This window comes from Hoplias malabaricus, chromosome 2 (assembly GCF_029633855.1).
Source record: "Hoplias malabaricus isolate fHopMal1 chromosome 2, fHopMal1.hap1, whole genome shotgun sequence".
Taxonomy (NCBI): Eukaryota; Metazoa; Chordata; class Actinopteri; order Characiformes; family Erythrinidae; genus Hoplias; species Hoplias malabaricus.
The window spans coordinates 64,160,726-64,180,865 of record NC_089801.1 but is presented as its reverse complement, the minus strand read 5'-3'; the positions used below and the strand labels follow the sequence as shown (position 1 = coordinate 64,180,865).

The following is a 20,140-nucleotide window of genomic DNA, read 5'->3' as shown; positions in this document are numbered from 1 at the left end:
CGTTTTTTCATTTCTTGATCTGGATCCATTCTCCACTACAGTATATATACAAACAGTGTGCTGCTTTCTGATTGGCTAAGATAAACATCACAACAATATCACTGCTATACTATTTAAAAAGATAATAATAACTTGTAACATTTCATTCTTACTAGTGATATCTTGAACTGCCATGCTGACTAGTCAATGTGTGATTAGAGAATGCAAATATGGTGAGACGAATTAAAGTAAAAACGGTTTGCCATATGTTATAGACCGTGCCTTGTCCAAGGTTTATTCCTGCCTTGCACCCAATGAGTCACTGAGTATAGGAGCCGTAACTCCAAACTCAGCAATCAACAGGAACCAAGACCTAAAACCCATCTACTACACAAGCACAGAGTGCGAAAGGTAATTATCTGGAAAAAAATTACCTTTAGTTTTTGAGTCATTTCGTCAGTTTCAAACTCTTTGCTTATTTAGTTTGGTACTTAAAAAATTATGTTCACTATGTTTGACAAAATCTAATTCAATACTAGATTATAATCTGTACAGGTAGAAGAGTTGCATATAAGTTTAACCCACACTAAGATTAGGACCTGTTTTCTCTAACTCTGTATAAACTACTAAGACACATTTAAGCTGAAAATGCAACATCATGTCACTGACGCCTCTTTAAATTCAGTTTTACAGTGTGTGCTTACCACAAGCTGACTCCATTTCGCCTTCATCAAAGAGCTGAAATCAAAACAAAACCTTGTCTCTGAAAAAATCATCCCCCTACAATCACACATTAAAAGAGGAGGGGCTACTAATCGCATGTTCCCTTATTTGGCTCTGCCTTTTTCTAAAATCAGCAGATACAGTTCTGAATTGCACACAATTTTCTGTCCTATGACAGTGCCAGATTAAAAGTCACTAGGCTGTTCTGTGTCCCATTCTACTTCCACTGTCTGTCTATGGAGAGAACATGGCTATGTACTTGATTTACACACTTGTCTACAATGAGTTCATGTACACTAAGTGTTGGAACATTTCTGTGAGAATTTGATGACCTTCAGCAACGAGAACTTTAGTGAGGTCCAGCGCTGGTGTTGGATTATTATTTCTAGACCTCAAACACCACTCTACCACTCTAGCTCACCCCAAAGACACTCAAAGAGCTCTGTCCCCCAGAGAACACAGTCCCACTCCGACTTGTTTATACAAATGTTGTATATTTGTTGTGTACAGTTAGTACATGAGTGACAACATGTGGTCATATGCAGATACTCCAGTGTGTGAGTATGACTGAGATTAATGCTACAGGGTGCCAGACATCCTCTTTTTGTTGGACCTGTCTTGTTTTCGGGACCTAAACTTTTCCTTGAAGTGTGCACTTTGATGATGTTTGATCTTAATGTTGAAGTGTGAACAAATAGGTTTGGAGAACTAAGACCTGAATTGGGTTCCAGTCCATGGTTTGGAATCCATGACTATGGTTTAGCTCCACCTTTCCACTATAAAAGAGTGGCCAACTTCACTCTCAGGAGGAAGATTTCTGCACTTGATCTGTTGTGTGTTTTGCTCTGCTCATTTTTGACCCTGCTAGTTTTTTACTTTTGATTTTTGCCTGTTCCTTTTAGTCTTCATTGCTTGTGTATAAATTGTACTGTATTTTCAAGTTTTGCAATCTTTTTTTTTTTTTTTTTGCTTAGCAGTGTCAATGTTTTTGATGGCACCCCCTGATGAAGCCAGGTTGCACCCTGGTTGAGAAAAGCTGCCTAAGAATATGGTATTAAAATACATAAGACATATTTTTATCAGCTCCGGTTTCCTCCCACAGTCCAAAAACACACGTTGGTAGGGTAGGTTGATTGGCAACTCAAAAGTGTCCGTAGGTGTGAGTGTGTGAGTGAATGTGTATGTATGTCTGTGTTGCCCTGTGAAGGACTGGCGCCCCCTCCAGGCTTTATTCCTGCCTTGCGCCCAATGATTCCATATAGGCTCTGGACCCCCGCGACCCTGAATTGGATAAGCGGTTACAGATAATGAATGAATGAATGAATATTTTTATGAAAAATCAAAGAAACCTACCTTCTAACTTCATCCCTTTTAGCTTCTGGATTTCCATCTCCTTTTTGAGCAGTTCTTCTTTATACTCATCTTCAACTTCATGTCTGACCTGATTCTCTAGAGCTTTTACAAACATGTTTAGAGAATATGGCTGTGATTCTATCTCATTTAGAATGTGGTACAACAGTTCTTCATTCGTCTGCTTTGGAGGTTTGCCTGTCTGTGTTTCCACTAAAATGTATCTTTGATCACACATGGATAAAAGTTTCTTTGTGTCTGTGTTGTGTTCTATAAACTCTGACAGGGAGCTACTAATATCTTGCTGAATTGTAAAAAGAACTATTAAATGATCCTTGACTTTGGAGCAGAAGGTTTTCTGTATCATTTCTATTTCTCTTTTGTCTTCATCAGGGAGAGGCCCAGGTGGAACAACGAAGAGGAAAGCATGGACTCCTGGATCACAGAGAGAGAAACAGTTTAGAGCCTCACTCATCAATTCCTCCTCTAAGAGCTGGGTGTTGCAGAGAGATGGCATCTCCACAAGAGTGACTGAGCGTCCAGACACTTCTCTGTCTCTCCTCACACACTTTGAGGTGGGCTCTGGACGGTGCCGACTCTGGCCCAGTATTAGATCTGATATGGAAGACTTCAACTCTTCATCACTACCACACACCACCAAGTTCAACCTCCGAGACACTGAAAGAGAAACAACAACAACAACAATAATAACAACAATAAATTACACTTGAAGAGCCTTTTAAAAACCAAAGGACGCTTTACCATTTAGGATTTTTAAAAAATCGCTAGTGAAAGAAAGTCTTCAGCGAAAAGTTCTGAAATTTGAAGATGCAAAGACAGGAGGAAAAGCTGATGGAAGAGTGTAGCAATGGTCAGAAGACCAGAATTTGCTCAGTGTCAGAAAAAAGGTATTCTACATGTACATGTACATGTCACTAAATGTACAAACCATGTTGGAAATATACCTTTAAAGGAACAGCAGTGGTGTTAAAGTCCAGTTGTGTTCCCTAAATGTTCATTACATTCTCTTCTCCAGAAGGAGAGGGGGATATCTGTGATCATTCATTACAGAACTGTGTAAAATAAGGAGATGAAACTGGAATTATGATATCAAAACAAAAACACTACAGTTAATATTGAAAGTATTTTATCTGTACCTTTGGGGTACCACCACAGTGCCAATTTTTCTGAGGGTGTACAGCAAAATTTTAATGGAAGCAAACAATCACAAATATCTCACCAAATAATTTCTGCAATCTTTGCTGTAATGACATGCCAAGGGACATACAAGAGGTGATCATAATGTTATGGCTGACTGGTGTATGTTGGTATGTGTGTGCCAAATGTACACAAATGCACGTGCACACACACAATAGAGTGGCACTGTAAGTTATGGATGTGGATTTAATCTAATCCTGCAAGGAATTTTATAATGGTTCTGGGAACCATTTTGTAAATCCACTTTCTGATTCAATATAAAGAAAAACATCGTCTCATTTCCGTCATTAGTTTTGTTGTAATCGTTACGAAAATTAAACCATTCTGAGTAACACCAGTGGGTTGTGGAAACTTGAGAATGTTACTGGTGTGTGACTGGACTCCAGGACTTTAACCTTCTCCTGAATATGATGAAAAATCTCTGGGAATGAAATTAAGATTCATTGAGTGAAGAAGAAATGTTTTTCAGGTAATTTAAAAGCTAATTCCTAGAACAAATGTAGTATGATTAGATAGAAAAATTATATAAATTTTGTATGTTTTTACTTCATATCTATACCTGGTTAGAATTTAGAAATGTAGTACAATATAAAATATTACTTACACTCAGCCTCAGACTTCTTACCAGGAGTCATTTTCTTGAAAATATCCCCCAAACTTCTCCCTACATTAGAAATATTAAAGTCAGTGACCCACTGTGATCATAAGAGAGACTGATTATCAAACACAGTTACTAATAATGGACATTCTAATATTCGGTTGATTTTAATGAGTTTTTAAAAGTATAGAAATAGATTATTTACTTTTATCCTTGAGTTTTGGACCTTTGAGTTCAGACTTTTTCTGTGCTGTTGTTTCTTCGTGCTGTTGAACTTCAGTTGGAGCCAACACAAATTTCTCCCACTTAAGATAATCCCCTATGTTCTCTTCCATAATCTTCTCCATGTTCATCAGAAAAGCAGAACGACTGCATCCACTGTTAAAGTCAAACTTGAATCTGCTGTAATCTGCAATAACTTCTTTAGAAATACTCTTTTCCACTGGGGTGGCCCTGCCTCTCTGTCGAGTTTGTATTTTCATCACTATGGTGTATTTTTGTGGGTCCTCAGATAAAGAACGAAAAATGAAATCCAGCCTTTTATCGTCTACATCTGTGAAGTCTTCTGGCTGTATGACCAGCACTATAACATGAGGTCCAGGATCACACAGAAACATGCACTCTCTCATTCGCCCAATCAGTTCATTCACAGACAGTGGATTATCAAATAAATGAGATGCACTGATGAGGGCGATGTGTTTTCCTTCCACTATTTCTCTGGCTTTCTCACAATACTGTGGTGGCCAAATGTTTTCAGTATCAAACACGTTTTTTCCCAGGATGAAATTTCCCACTCTTCTGTTCTCCTGGTAATTCTTCCCCAGCAGCATCATCCTCACTGTATAATGAAAAGGAAGAACATATTAATGTATTACTGATATATTTACGTACATCTTAAAGTGTTGTTTGTGTAATATATAATTGAAATTCAGAAGCACTATTTCAAACATAAACCTTTGTCTAATTTACTACACAGTAAATTCACCAGTGTTAAATCAACACTATTAGTGTTAAATTAACACTGAGTGTGTTAAATTATTACACTAACAGTGTTAATGTAACACTAATAGTGTTGATTTAATACTGGTGAATTTACTGTTTATCAATAAGAAACCTTGTCTGAGTTCCAATGTATAAAAAGAGACTCCAGAAAAAAGTCAAAATATGCATCTACTGAATTGTGTTTTGTTATATGCAGCATTTTAGCTTTAAGTACGTCCACTAACCTGGAGAGACCCTGCCCTGTTATTTATGTTTATAGTACATTCAGAACTAAAATAAACACTTATAGGATTTGGTTCTGAACAACAGAGAATCTTCACTTAAAACAATGAAAGCAATACAGTCTTTATTCCAGAAAATATGGATGCTGTGTAACTTACTTTCAGGAGGATCGTCTATACTACTCCTCCTCCGGGGGCATGATGGATCTGTGACAAAAGAAATTATTTCCTACACATTACAACAAACACCGGTTGCACATTTAGTTCTAGTTCTACTACTTAGCCACAACTACTTAGTTCTATTACTTCTTGACCTTAGTGCTGCCTTTGATACAATTGACCATAAGATTCTTATAGATAGACTCGCAAACTGGGTTGGACTCTCAGGAACAGTCCTGAAGTGGTTAGTTTCTGACCTGGAAGGCAGGAACTACTTTGTAGAAATAGAAAATAATATTTCAGAGAACATGCCAGTGACCTGTGGTGTTCCCCAGGGCTCTGTTCTTGGTCCACTTTTATTTAATTTATATATGCTTCCTCTTGGCCAGCTATGCAGACGATACTCAGATTTACATGGCTCTGTCCCCAAATGACTCTGGTCCAGTTGACTCATTAAGCAAGTGCCTTGAACCCATCACTAACTGGATGGGACACAACATTCTGCAGCTGAATAAAGATAAAACTGAGATTATACTATTTCGGAACAGCAATGAGAGACAAAGACTTGAGAGCTCCCAAATCTAAAGAACTGGCTCGAAACCTTGGTGTATTAATGGACTCAGATCTAGATTTAGTAGTCATATAACGGTTACTAGATCAGCATTTTACCATCTTAAGAATCAGTAAAATTAGAGATTTTCTTACTAAACCAGATCTGGAGAAACGTATCCATGCCTTTCTTTCTAGCAGGATTGATTACTGTAATTGTCTCTTAGCTGGTGTCACACTCACGTCCCGTTTAGTCTGTTTTCCTTTCTCAGCACATGGCTTTGTTTTGTTTATGTTCATGCCCTGCCTTTGTTCCGCCTCCTCGTCTTTTCCCTTGTGATCCGTTTCAGGTGTTTCTCGTTTGTTATCGTATTTAAGTCCCCTTCCCTCACTTCCTGGTGTCGTTCATTGTTCCTAGGTTCTTGTACCTTGTTAGGTGTTTCGTTCGAGTTGTTCTTTGTTCCTCGTTTCGTTAGCTCTGTTCTTCGTAGGCTTCTTCGTATTGTTTGTCTCGTTTCTCTTGCTCGTTTCACGCCCGTTTCATGCTCGCTTCCTGTTCAAGTCGTGTTGTGTTTGTTTTTTTAATTCCCTGTGAATAAAGTCTGTGTTCTAAGCGTTTGCGTCCGCCCTCCGCCCTCATCCCTCGTGACCCGTAACAGCTGGACTTCCAAAAAAGACCATTAAACAACTATAGCTGATTCAAAATGCAGCTGCCAGAGTTCTCATTAGGAGCAAAAGAAGAGATCACATCCCCCCATCCTCAAATCCTTACACTGTATACCAGTCTTTTACAGAATAGACTTTAAGGTGTTATTACTGGTCTATAAATGTCTAAATGGGGTAGGACAAGCATATTTATCAGATCTGCTACAGAGATATGAGCCGAGCATAGCTCTCAGATCTTTAGGAACTAGTCAGTTAGTGCTGCCTCAAGTCAAAACTATACATGGAAAGGCAGTGTTTAGCTACTATGCCACTCTTAAATGGAACCGGCTGACTGAGAATATTAGAAGAGCCCCGAGTTTAGACACTTTTAAATCAAGGTTTAAAACATTCCTGTTTGAGCAGTTACAGCTCAGTTTAAAATATTCTGCATTTTTATTTCTGTAACTGCATTTTATTTATTTTATCATTTTAAATTGTTTTAATCATTTAATCATATTACTCTTTTTATGTAAGTATTTTATTGGACTTTTATTATTTTATTCTGGCCTTTAATTTAACTGTTTTTTTTCTCTCTCTGTAAAGCACTTTGAATTGCTTCTGTATGAAAGGTGCTCTATAAATAAACGTGCCTTGCCTTACTAATATAAAAATGTTATTTTTATTAGAACGAATTGTATTTTTACATGTGCAAACTGAATTCAGGATAGCAGTAAAATGGCTTGCCATAGATATCGTGATCATATTTTAACTAGACGGTTCAGATATCTTGACTGATCATTCTGACTAGTCACAACACAGCAGATTTATAAAATGAAGTTTCTTCAAATAAATTCCTGTTAATTACATGGGAAATTCAAATGAGCAGTACTCAGTGGAAGGAAGCTCACATTCTCTGTATCCCATCCCAGCTAGCAAAATTGTATCGGCCGACATCACACACGCCAGAACAAAAACACTCGGCCCGATGCCGGCATGCGGGGTCAGCATTGTCTTGACCGTGATGTAAAGTGGGCCGATAGTTCTGGCCCGAGTCTGGGAAACTCTCTGCCCAAACTTAGCCGAGTGTTGTGGCTGAGGTGCGGCTCAAATGACTCGGCCTTAGTCAGGCAAACCATAACTAAATCTCGATTACCAGACCACGGCCAAGTTTGAGCCAGAAACACGCCATAAGTGCCAGACTCTGCCCAGATCTGGCTCATTATCGGTTGTAATTGTTAATTTCTATACACCCCACGACCCCCCTCCCTCTCCCCCCAAAACCCACCCCCACCACCATCCTCCCTTCCCTCAAAAAAGTTTAGAATCAGGTTCATGGTGAAATTACTGCTTTATTAAATAACTTACACTCTCAGAAAAAGGCCCATTATTGGTCACTAAAGGTACAAGTGTTTAAAAGTCTAGTTTTGTTCCTTAAAAAAATGTACATTGCATTCTCTAATAAATGTCCTGGAGATGAAACAGGGTGTGTGAAATCATCACATTTTAATATCTACAATTATAATATAATTATGTTATTATTATTAAGTATGTACAATTGAGGGTACCACCACAGTGACAACATCTAACAATGTAATATTCGTAAGTGTGCTTTTCCTACAACCTTGAAACAATGTAAACATACAGCAATTGCCATGTATACAAACAGTACATAAAACTCAATAAATAGAAAATACATTTGTAACTGGCATTGAAATTTGAAATTGGCAGTGTCGTGATTTCCTAAATCCAATTAACATTCAAACACAGTTTTCATAGTTTTACACCCTAAGAACTGCCATTTACATTCAGATTTTTCTTTAAAAAATTGTAATTTATATAATACGCTAAGGCCATATAACAAAATGCTTATAATAGAAAAATATTTCACCAGTAGGTTTGGAAAAGTTAAAAAAAAATGTCAGAAGGGTATTTTAAAACAGTTTGAGTTTCCTCAAATGTGTGGAAGAACACATTCGACACTTATTCATGGCATACATCAGTTCCATCAACAGTTTGCAAGCCTCTGCTGTGTTGTCTCACTTTGTCAATACCTCACTGCCCTCAACAATGATGGAAATATCAGCCGTATCCTTATCTCTGGCAGCCTGGACAACAGGGATCTTCAGGACGTGCAGTGTAGTGAAAGATCGCTCAAGTGTAGTCACCTCAGTTGTACTCCTTGTTGAATTCCAGCTCTATAATTAAAACATATAGAGATTATGTACATGTTCTGTTCTCTTCAATATATTCTCTTTACAAATCATAAATGAAAAATTCTAAACTGCTTATGCATGCAGATTTATTAACTACAGAACATCAAATGTAAAAGATTATCAGGTTATAGTACAAACGATTATGCTACAGCTAATGCTAAAGATCTCATCTAAATAACTTAAATTAACCTCCTATCTGCTTTTCTCCCTGCCCACCTGCATTTTTCACTGCCCCTTTCTTACTGTAGTCCATCTTTACATAATTACATTAAAAAAATTAGTTCATAGTTAATTTTGAAAAATATAACTAACTTCACAGCTCCAAATATAAGCAACTTCAAATGCTTTTATTTTTTTCTCTCAGTAAATAGGCTTCTATCGCTTTCAAAATAACCCTTCTTCAACCCATTAATCACTAGCCCAAAATCACTGCTACTCCCTAACAAAAGATTAGTGTATGTGGAATTATATATTTAAAACATTACATTACACCAAAAACCAGCACTGCGATTGAGAATGTATTTAACATACCTTATGTCTTCTTAATGTGTTTAAGCAGTTTTTTTTCTTATACTGAGGTATGCGGTTCTGTGTGACATAAAATCCCACAAAAAATGCTCACATCATCTTGTAAAATACGCCATCAAACCACATAATTACTCAAATTAAAATACACCTGTATGAGGGGCCTGGAGGTTGTGGGTTCGATTCCCGCTCCGGGTGACTGTCTGTGAGGAGTTGGTGTGTTCTCCCCGTGTCCGTGTGGGTTTCCTCCCACAGTCCAAAAACACACGTTGCAGGTGGATTGGCGACTCGAAAGTATCCGTAGGTGTGAATGTGTGTGTGTCTGTGTTGCCCTGTGAAGGACTGGCGTCCCCTCCAGGGTGTATTCCCGCCTTGTGCCCAATGATTCCAGGTAGGCTCTGGACCCCCGCGACCCTACATTGGATAAGCGGTTACAGATAATGGATGGATGGATGTATGAGCGATTGTGATGTCATTTAAATGTTTTCTATGTCAGAGGGGAAAAAAAGAGCTAGCTAGAGTTAAACAGGTTAGCTAAAGTTTGACATTTGAAAAAAAAATGGATTCAATATCACGTATGTAACGTATGGCAGTTGATAGAATAACGTACATAACATTAACGATGTTAACTACTGTTGTAGAAAACAATTTTATTACTTTGTGTTTGTTGACAAATATCCTCAAATGATGATTAGTTAAATTAGCATACTCATTGTGTGAAATCCTGTACCCTATATGCATGTATATGAATGACTAACCAGCATTTACATTATGAATTACTTACACATGTAGTTAAACATTTTTGCTTGATTCTGCACTACTAACTCATATGATAATTACTCCTAAAGACATATTATAAGCTAACTTCACTATATGGCATGATAACTTGATATTTACACACAGTTTTAATTCTTAACGTCTAACCTTGAACGGATGTGCACTCCAGGATTGTAACACACTGACATCATAGTGTTGGGCATGGAGGCGCTGATCTGTAGCTTCTTCTTGTGGCCTTGAAGTGTATTTCTAACTCCCTAAATTTTAGTCTCTAGGGAAAAAAAGTGCTGAGAAGAGAGGCCCATTGTAAGCCTGACCAGATAATGAATGTCTTCAGGGTCACAACAGGCACCTGAATATTGCACGTGAAGAGCTGAGTACTAACACGTGAAATCATGCATATTAATATACGCTAATCAGCCAGAAACGCCTCACCACCAGGCTATACGTCATCATGGGTATAACTTTTTGAGTCAGATGATGGGAGGTCAGAGCTTCACTTGGGAGGGGTATTAGACTGTTCTCAATGTGTGAATTCTCCTGGATCCAGTATTTTGGTAAATAAATACTTTGATTTGCTTTGAACTTCACTCGACTGGTGTCTGCGACTCTCTCGTAACGGACATGCCTCCCCCGAAGAGGGAGAGTGTATTTTGGACCTTTATGTTATTTTCTCATGAGTTGGTACATTTTAAATACTTTGAGAACGGTCCAAAGAAACATTTTTATCTTCAAATTGGTGACCCCGACGTGCGGGAGGTCCAGACGGCGGACAACTTCGGACTCCTTTCCACTCGCGGCCGCAATATAATAAGGTGGGTGTGCAGACCCTGTTTTATTCAAATTCTGCATATTGGACATTTTAAATTGGAGTGGTGTGGAGCCCCGAAGGTGGTCCGGAGTGGGGTATTGAGCAAATCAATTTATTTTGAATATGTTTTTATAATTTTTTATTGGTTTATACATTTGGGGTTGCTTGGTTATGGAATAGATGGACGTTGTGCCCATCTGAGACAGAGTGGTGGCGTCCTCAGCTCGGAACCTGACGAGGTTTCGTGTTAATTGCCTGGTCTAAGGGTAGGCCGTGAGAGTTCGTCTCCTCAGAAGTATATTAATATTCGCGGATGTTGTACCCGCGAGCGGAAGTTGTCCCCGCGTATTAATTAATTTAAAAAAAAGCAGCGGAAGTTGTCCCCGCGAAAAATAAAAGAGCGGAGGTTGTTCCCGCCACAATTTGTTGTATATTTTAATGAAATTTGATTGTGTATTCATGTTTTATGTCTGTTTGGAATTGCCTGTTATTCTTACAGGCTGTTATGTGACTGTCGTGTATGTTTTTGCTCGCTAGAGGGCGATAGAGGAGTGTCTTGCTGTGTATGTGTATGTGTGTGTGTGTGTGTGTGTGTGTGTGTCAGCTGAAATAATTTTTTTTTTGGGAGAAAATGGAGAAAGTGGAGGACTGATCAACCCCCTTTTCTTCTCCGGTTGCTTTTGAGTGTGGGTGTGAAGAACCCTCCATGTGCTGTACAGAGCCATAAATTTTATGTGAGTGTGTTTAGAGAAAAGGGGGGAAAGGACATCTCTGTTTTTAGAGTGTCAGTGAGAGAGTGTGTTTAATGAGAACGGAAAATGTCATAAAGAGAGATTTAGAAATTAATAGGGAAAGAAATTTGTAATGGTATAAATTATGAGCTTCGTTCAAGGACAGTTATTTAAAGAATATGAACCTCAATAAAATGAGGGGTTTGTTTATTTATGACAATGAGCCTGAACGGAAGACGTTTTAAAACAAAATATATAAAGTTAATTAAATGAGCTTTCTTGGAGACTATACATTAAGAAAATATAGACAATGAGCTCCAGAAAGACGTTTTTAGAGGTTGAGAATAGGAGAAAGGTGAGCAAGGTGTAAAGCTGAGTAATTAATATGATAAATTGGGGAAACTGTAAGGTTTAAATATGGGAATTAAAGGGAAAATTGTTAATTGAACACTTGCTCTAATTTTGAATCTGGTGTCTTTGATATTGTTAATTTAGATTTGTGGTAGATAAAATATATTTGATATTTTGTTTACTGCTTATTGTCCTAAGAATCTTATTTTTCCCGTTTAGTTAGTATTTTTTAACTATGGTAGTTTGTCTAAAAATTTATTTTCTGCCACGGTTTGAATTTTTCGTTCATCATAACATATTTTGTAACTTGCTTGCTATTTCTCTAGTTCATGATATTTTGCTTTCACTTGTTATAATATATCTTGTGATTTCACTGTGGCTTGTGGACTGTTGAGTGTGGCTGGAACCTTGTTTTCGTTTTTAAAATATAGTCGTTGGTTTAATTCTGTGTTGTGTGATACTAGTCCTGCTTTTCTTGCTTTTTCTATTTACTATAAATTGTATTTCGTATATTGGCGTGGTATTTGCTTCTGCCTAACAAGCTTTTTCGGTCCGTGGGTCGGTTTCATAATTAATGTAAATTAGGCTTGACTTGCTTTTATATTCAATACTGTGTTTGAAGACAAACTTATGTTTTATATCTACCTGTGAAATTATTCACAGGGTTGAGGAGGTTCTGCTTTTATTGGCTGAGTTTGTAAACTTGACTGTAAAACTTTGGACTTTTTCTTTTATATAAACTGAGGCGGACTGTGCTGAGAGCAGCGGCGGCTGCGTGGGCGATTTGCGTGGGTGCTGGGAAACTGTTTTGGTTCACTCTGAATTGAAATGAAACCTAGCGGTGATAATTGATTTGCAATTAAAGGATGAACTAGAACGAAGACCAATTCAGGTAAGGTCAAATTTTTTAATCAGCTTCTTACAGACACTATGGCTACTACTAGAGACTTACATAATGAATTAAACGCCATTTACGGCGTGGGGAATTGGGAATGGAAATTGTTTGTAAAACAAATTGAAATAATAAATGAGGGATTAAAACAGGGAGAAATATATTTGGAAAAGCGGGATATTGTGCACAAAAGTGTGCTACAGAGATTTGAAACGTGGGCTAAAAATACACACAGGGGAGAAAACTTATTTAATCACCGGTATTAATCAGTTGAAAAGAGAGCTGGAGGTAATATTACGTCAGGCTGAAGCAGAGGTTAGTAAGGCTAGCCTTTTCCAAAGACCTAAGGCAAACACAAGTTTAAAAATAGCTAAAACAGACATTGCGGAGCTTCAAAATTTTAAAATGGCGTTTCTCAGTCTCCTTCCGCAGCTTGTGGTTTTGAAAACACCAGGTCCGTCACCTTCGAGCGGTATATCACTCACTGCCGTGAAGCCGGAAGTGGAAATTGCCTATACGAACCAAAAGGGGGAGGAGCCTACAGCTCCTACAGCTCCGCCTCCCCCATATAACATAGGTCACGTCACACCAGTTGATAATATCCTCCGTTTTCAGTGTTGATTCCGGCAAAGTGAGCGTACAGACAGACACAAGAGGCCGGGATTTTGCTTGTGAGCAGCCAGTTCAAAGTGACAAACACACAAACGCACACACAGACGACCCATTCCAATTGCGAAAGCCACATGAGTCAATTTTAAATACACAAACGGATATTAACACCGACTGTTATGACATTATAGATGACACGGGAAAGCATGTAGAACAGGATAATCCGCGCCTTGTCGATAAACAAACAATAACAACATCATTTAAGAACCCGATGCCACGTAAAAATAAACAAAACATCAGGATTAAAGCTGATTTAGAGGGCCATGTCACAACGGATGACTCTGACCAAGATGAGGGACTTATAGCAGATGATGAGGACAGTGCGAATGAACGTCGTGGTGGTAGACGGATGACTGATTTGAACAAAACATTGCGTGCCATGGAAAAACTCATATTAGAAGAACAGAGACAATTGGACTTAAAAAAACAGACTTTAGAATGCGACATGCACACCTCAGACAAAACGGACATTTTGAGACGAAGCACCAGACCCCGACACCCGCCTGACAGATATACGTCTGACACTAACGTTGATACTATGCTTCCATTAGTGGCCACTAGCACAGGAACATATAAATATGTACCATTATCATTAACTGATGCACAGACTTTGGTCGATCAGCTTCCGCCTTTATGTAGTGGAGCGGCTGCTTGGATTAGAAAGCTGGACAGTCTGACAGGTGGCGTGACTTTAGCACTTGGGGATTTTAGAAACATTATTAAAAGATCAACTACTTCTATGGAAGCAGCTGAAATAGAGAGACAGGCTGAGACATCTACTAAACCTAACTATGATTTTTTCTATATGAACAAATATAAGGAAAAATTTGATAATAAAGACAAGGAGATACTTAAGTTACAAAGAGACCTACTAACTGTTCAACTAGCAGAAGCCAGGAAATCTGTAAATGATAATAAAAAGCAAACAAAGTCTGACACCATGATGCCTATGACTGCACTGCCACATATGCAATCACCACAAATATTTATGAACAAAAATACATACATGCCTACTCAATCTGGGCCACCACAAAACCCACCGTATAATTATGGACCAACTCCATATTTCTTATATCAGCCCTACTCATGGGGCAGGGGGCACGGTAATGGCAGGTGGAGGGGCAGGGCCCGCCGTCGGACAGGGGCGTGTCTAAGATGTGGAGCTTTGGACCACTGGGTAGCACAATGTGAGGCACCACACCCACAGGCGGCACCAAAACCGGAGCCATCACATCTTCCTGCTGGCCAATACAGCATGGAACCGTGGGGTGGACATTGATGGGGCCAAGAGGAGCACCAGGACAGCAGGGCCAGGGCAGAACCATGCTGTCATTAACTGTGGGGGCCTCCGAAATTGTTTTTCTGGTTGACACGGGAGCCACATGGTCAACCATCAACACTGTATTACCTGCACATCTGATGAGCGAACACACTGTGCAAGTAAGGGGCTTCTCAGGGACATCTAAATCACTGCCAAAAACAAGACATTTGCCAGTCAGTACTGGTACACAGACTGTGTCACATTCATTTTTAATTGCACCACAAGCACCTTTGAACATTTGTGGTAGAGACTTGTTGATAAAAATGGGAGTCTGTATTTTATGCCAAACAGATGGGATCACACTTACGTGGTTGGACGGACACAAAATTGTGGCAGTGGTGGGGTACACTGACGGTATGTACCTGATGAGACCTCAGCAGGATGAGTCGGTAGACATTTATTGAGGTTTAGTGACTGGACAGACGGACCCGTCACCACGACTCATTGCCTTGTTCCACCACTGGTCGACTTGGTTTACAGCCATGGCACCCTACGTTCCTCCGCCCGACCCATTCCATGTCACCCTGTTTTATGATGTAGGGGGAGATTTAACTTATTATGAATTTTTTCAAACAGAATTAGAGGACATACAGTGGTCGGTTAATACCACAGGGATTTATGTGGGTCTTGAAGGGGTGGCATCTCCTGTTTCACTAACACCACAACAACATTATTGGTAAAAACTGTCTGACAAGGCGGCACAACACATTTCACTAGCTCTCGATCAGAGACAAGAGGCCAAGCAGTTGGGCCCTATGGTAAAAAGAGCAAATGAGGCCACGGATTGGGTCTGGACCTAGCTGCCTGGTGTCATGTTTTCAAAGTCAACATAGACATATCACATCACTGATAACTCACCAATCTTAGTCACATTGCACCATCAATTGCTGCCTAGACACCATGGTTGTGAGGACTGTGATTATCTACAGATGGAGGTATTATTAGCATCACTACCTGACACATTGTGGTCCACAGGACCAGATGATGTATGATAGACTAATCAGACACCTGTCTCTTTTTGTATGAATATTACACAACCAATTTGGATTGCCCAATATAACCACAAAACCAGAGACTGTGTAAGACATGTTAGCATTTTTAGAACTGACTGGTTACAGCAGACAATACATTACTGACTTTGTCGGACGAACATAACCTTTTAGGGACATGGTGAAATTTATAGGGATGAGAAATTTGTCTGGTAAGCTGAATTGGACGGTGGAGTCGGTACAGGCGTTTATAGACGTTAAACAAGCCTTATCCGTTGCAGTTGACTTGGCCAGACCTGACTATTAATTACCTTTTTACATGGATGTTTCTGAAACAAACACTGTGATTAATGGTGTACTGTTTCAGAAAAAGGGGGAAGGTAGAGCAGTACTAATGTATTTAAGTGTCCCATTGGACCTTATAGAGAGGAGACAATCACAGTGCACAAGACATGTAGCAGGACTGACCAAATTAGTCCAGAAAACAGCACATCTGGTAGCAGGATACCCATTGCGCATTCTAACCACACATGGAGTAGTAGCGTACATAAACTCACAGATGTTCACACTCACTACATTGAGACAGAGACGCATTCACAAAGCATTGACTGCACCCAACATCACCTACACACACGAAGGAGTTAATATGGCAGATGGGATGTTGGAAGGTCCACCACATGAATGCGAGGAACAGGTGGAAAGGCAAGGAAAAGTAAGACCAGACTTACAAGCCACACCCATTCCAGGGTCATGGAATTTATGGACGGATGGGTGTGGGTATAGGGCAGATACAGGTGAAGTCAGAGCAGGATACGCAGTAGTTCAGGAAGCGAAGGGGGAAACATGAGTTTCAGACAGTTATAGCAGACGAAGTGAAACAAAACCCATCGGCGCAGAAGGTAGAGCTGCACATATAGGAAAACAACAAAACACTGGAAAATTAAAAACAATGGTGGCACCCATACATATCAGCATTAGTGGTTGATCGCATCACTAAATGTCAGATTTGTAACACTCAGAATGTAGCAAAAGCATTTAAACTAGCTCCAGGAAGGTTTCCATTGCCAGATTATCATGGACATGAGATTCAAATGGATTACACAGATATGATTGACCCCATTAGGAGATATAGATATCTCCTGGTCGTGGTAGATAGATTCTCGGGGTGGGTAGAGGCATTCCCCACTCTGAGGGAAGATGCAAAATCAGTCTGTAAGTTTCTGATTAATTGTTGGATTTCTAACCATGGGTTTCCTAGAAAATTTTTTTATTTTTTATATTTTTTCAGATAGCGGGAGTCATTTCACGAGTAAAACACTGCAGTGGGTGGAGCAGTCGTTGGGGCTGCGCCATAGCTATGGTTGTGTGTATCATCCTGCCTCACAAGGTCAGGTGGAGAGGATGAATCAAACTTTGAAAACCAAATTAGCAAAAATCAAACTGGCCACAGGCATGAATTGGCTTGAGGCCCTTCCAATTGCTTTAATTTGTGTCTGTAGTTCAGTAAATAGAACTATAGGATTTACTCCTTTTGAATTAGTGAGAGGCATGCCATTTCCGGGCCCCAACAATGTGCTTGCGTCCCCACAGAAACCACCTCAAGCAGAGTACCGACAGCTATATGAAGAACTAAAAGCTGTTTGTAAAGATTTCTCTATACAGGTGCAAGAAAGGAGAGAAGGAGAAAAAACAGAGGAGAAGGATCCAGAAGTGACAGTCTCACCCTGGGTCCTCCTGAAGGTCATCAAGCGGAAGTGGTACGAACCTCGCTGGACAGGACCCTACCAGGGGACAGAGAGAACCAGTTGTGCAGTCCGGCTGAAGGGTAAAGGCTTACAGTGGTACCACCTCACACAGTGCAGAGCCACACCGACACCTAACATCAAACATTCACTGAAGGAAAACAACACCTCAGAAGAGGCTGATCAAGCAGCCTCAACCAACATAGGGGCAGAATAATCCCCTGAGGCAGGGGCACGACAAGGAAAGTCTATCCTTGCCCCCAGCGCAGATCCCTACCAACGGATGAAGAATACACTTTAACACATACACATATAGGGTTCATTGTAATCTCTTAGTCCAGAGAGTGAGTGGTAGGACAGAGGTGTCCACTCCCAACAGGAGTGGTGTAATTGCCCGCTACCACCACAATCTGCCATCACGCTCTACCTAAGTCACTCACCAAACCGGGGGTGACCTAGGCAGACCAATTTAACATTAATTGTTTACCATTTATCTAAATGTATTGACCTGTCAGTTGGACAGGTCAAAAGGGGGAATTGTTGTAGAAAACAATTTTATTACTTTGTGTTTGTTGACAAATATCCTCAAATGATGATTAGTTAAATTAGCATACTCATTGTGTGAAATCCTGTACCCTATATGCATGTATATGAATGACTAACCAGCATTTACATTATGAATTACTTACACATGTAGTTAAACATTTTTGCTTGATTCTGCACTACTAACTCATATGATAATTACTCCTAAAGACATATTATAAGCTAACTTCACTATATGGCATGATAACTTGATATTTACACACAGTTTTAATTCTTAACGTCTAACCTTGAACAGATGTGCACTCCAGGATTGTAACACACTGACATCATAGTGTTGGGCATGGAGGCGCTGATCTGTAGCTTCTGTTTGTGGCCTTGAAGTGTATTTCTAACTCCCTAAATTTTAGTCTCTAGGGAAAAAAAAGTGCTGAGAAGAGAGGCCCATTGTAAGCCTGACCAGATAATGAATGTCTTCAGGGTCACAACAGGCACCTGAATATTGCACGTGAAGAGCTGAGTACTAACACGTGAAATCATGCATATTAATATACGCTAATCAGCCAGAAACGCCTCACCACCAGGCTATACGTCATCATGGGTATAACTTTTTGAGTCAGATGATGGGAGGTCAGAATTTTCACTTGGGAGGGGTATTAGACTGTTCTCAATGTGTGAATTCTCCTGGATCCAGTATTTTGGTAAATAAATACTTTGATTTGCTTTGAACTTCACTCGACTGGTGTCTGCGACTCTCTCGTAACGGACACGCCTCCCCCGAAGAGGGAGGGTGTATTTTGGACCTTTATGTTATTTTCTCATGAGTTGGTAAATTTTAAATACTTTTAGAACGGTCCAAAGAAACATTTTTATCTTCACTACATTTGGGCGATACCAAAATAATGATGTATCCAAAAATATAAGGTTAAACTGAAATACTTACGGGATGAAGCTGTTCCCTGAGGCCGGTGAGAGCTGCTCGCGCCGTGGTCACAGAAAATAGCGCGAATCTTCATCTTCTTCTTCTGTGTTTTTACAGCTTTTCGCTTCCGCCACCTTCCGTTTTCTCATTCAGAGTTCATTCATTTTAAAGCTGTCGTTCCAGTCCAGTCGGCTTCAAAAACTTAAGTAACCATGTCCTCCCTTCAACACAGCACTGTCTCCTTCCCAGTAAACAATTAGCCGTTGATTCAACGTTGAAATAACGTAATGACTGCCGTCTAATCAACGTTCTCTTAAGGTTGAAAATGAAAGTTGAAAAGACGTCCAAACACAGACATTGAAATGACGACTATTAGACGTATTTTGGACGTCCATCGACGTTATTAACTGGTCCCGAAATAAATTACTTGTATAAAACGCGTTTTGGACGTCCACTGACGTTATCGATTGGTCACCACTTAACCAACTTATTAAGATGGATTTTAAACGTCCATTGACGTTTAAAATATATCCTTGACGGACAGACTACTTTTAGACCTATTTTGAACGTCCAGGGACGTTCCTTGTTTACTGGGTTATTAACCTGCCCTATTTATCATAATCATTTCTGTCGTTCGTGTCCCAGTCATTACATCAATATTCTAAAATAGTACAATACAGATCTTACCTTTAACTGTATGGCATTTAACAAGTTAAAATAATGATTCTATTTATTTAACATTTTCTACATCGTTTTCCAGACGGTTACCAGTATAGTCTTTTATTTTTAGATGTGGGCCACATACGATTAATACGCAGTATTTAATAAAATGCTCTGATCAGTGTAGTGTACTAACTGCAATGGCAATCACCTCGCCAGCCGACAGTGCCAACGTGCAGCAGGAACTGGGCCAGATACAGGGTGCCGCATTCACGACGAGACGGCAGTCAGCCGACAGTGCCGAGCCTGAGCCGGAATCATCCCAGATCTATCTTGCTAGCTGTTCAACGCTTTAGAATTTGTGGCAGTTTCTGACATTTTTTTTCAAGGGGAACCAGTACCATTTTAACCTAGAGTCAACAGCTACCCAGTAGCCAAAAAATAATTTTTTAAAAAAGTAATTTTTACTAGAAAGTTAATCATTTCCGCTAGTGAGCATTGAAAATCTGATTAATTTAATTTTTACTAGCACTACTTTAATTTTTTACGAGCA

The 20,140-nt window shown here is 39.5% G+C and overlaps 1 protein-coding gene and 1 long non-coding RNA gene across 2 annotated transcripts; both read right to left on the bottom strand.

The window, feature by feature from the left end:
- Window positions 1–806: 806 nt before the first annotated feature.
- LOC136677841 (GTPase IMAP family member 9-like) lies at window positions 807–4,701 on the bottom strand. The gene is made up of 4 exons (XM_066655511.1): window positions 4,074–4,701; window positions 2,524–2,730; window positions 2,056–2,157; window positions 807–826 (listed from the first exon to the last, which is right to left on the bottom strand). Exons 1-4 carry the CDS (start codon window positions 4,699–4,701, stop codon window positions 807–809), a joined length of 957 nt encoding a protein of 318 aa, XP_066511608.1.
- Window positions 4,702–7,843: 3,142 nt separating this feature from the next.
- LOC136686814 (uncharacterized) lies at window positions 7,844–9,586 on the bottom strand. The gene is made up of 3 exons (XR_010800386.1): window positions 9,334–9,586; window positions 9,189–9,245; window positions 7,844–8,639 (listed from the first exon to the last, which is right to left on the bottom strand). It is a non-coding gene; the product is annotated as an uncharacterized lncRNA (long non-coding RNA).
- Window positions 9,587–20,140: the final 10,554 nt, after the last annotated feature.

What these genes read in the sequence shown, in the direction of transcription:
- LOC136677841 (XM_066655511.1), bottom strand. Translation starts at nt 4,701, where the DNA reads ATGATGCTGCTGGGGAAGAATTACCAGGAGAACAGAAGAGTGGGAAAT. An exon ending in TCCAAAACTCAAGGATAAAA is followed by an intron (nt 2,731 to 4,073) that starts GTAAATAATCTA and finishes TTTCTCTTTCAG; the next exon opens with TGTCTCGGAGGTTGAACTTG. An exon ending in AAAAGGGATGAAGTTAGAAG is followed by an intron (nt 827 to 2,055) that starts GTAGGTTTCTTT and finishes TGCTGATTTTAG; the next exon opens with AAAAAGGCAGAGCCAAATAA.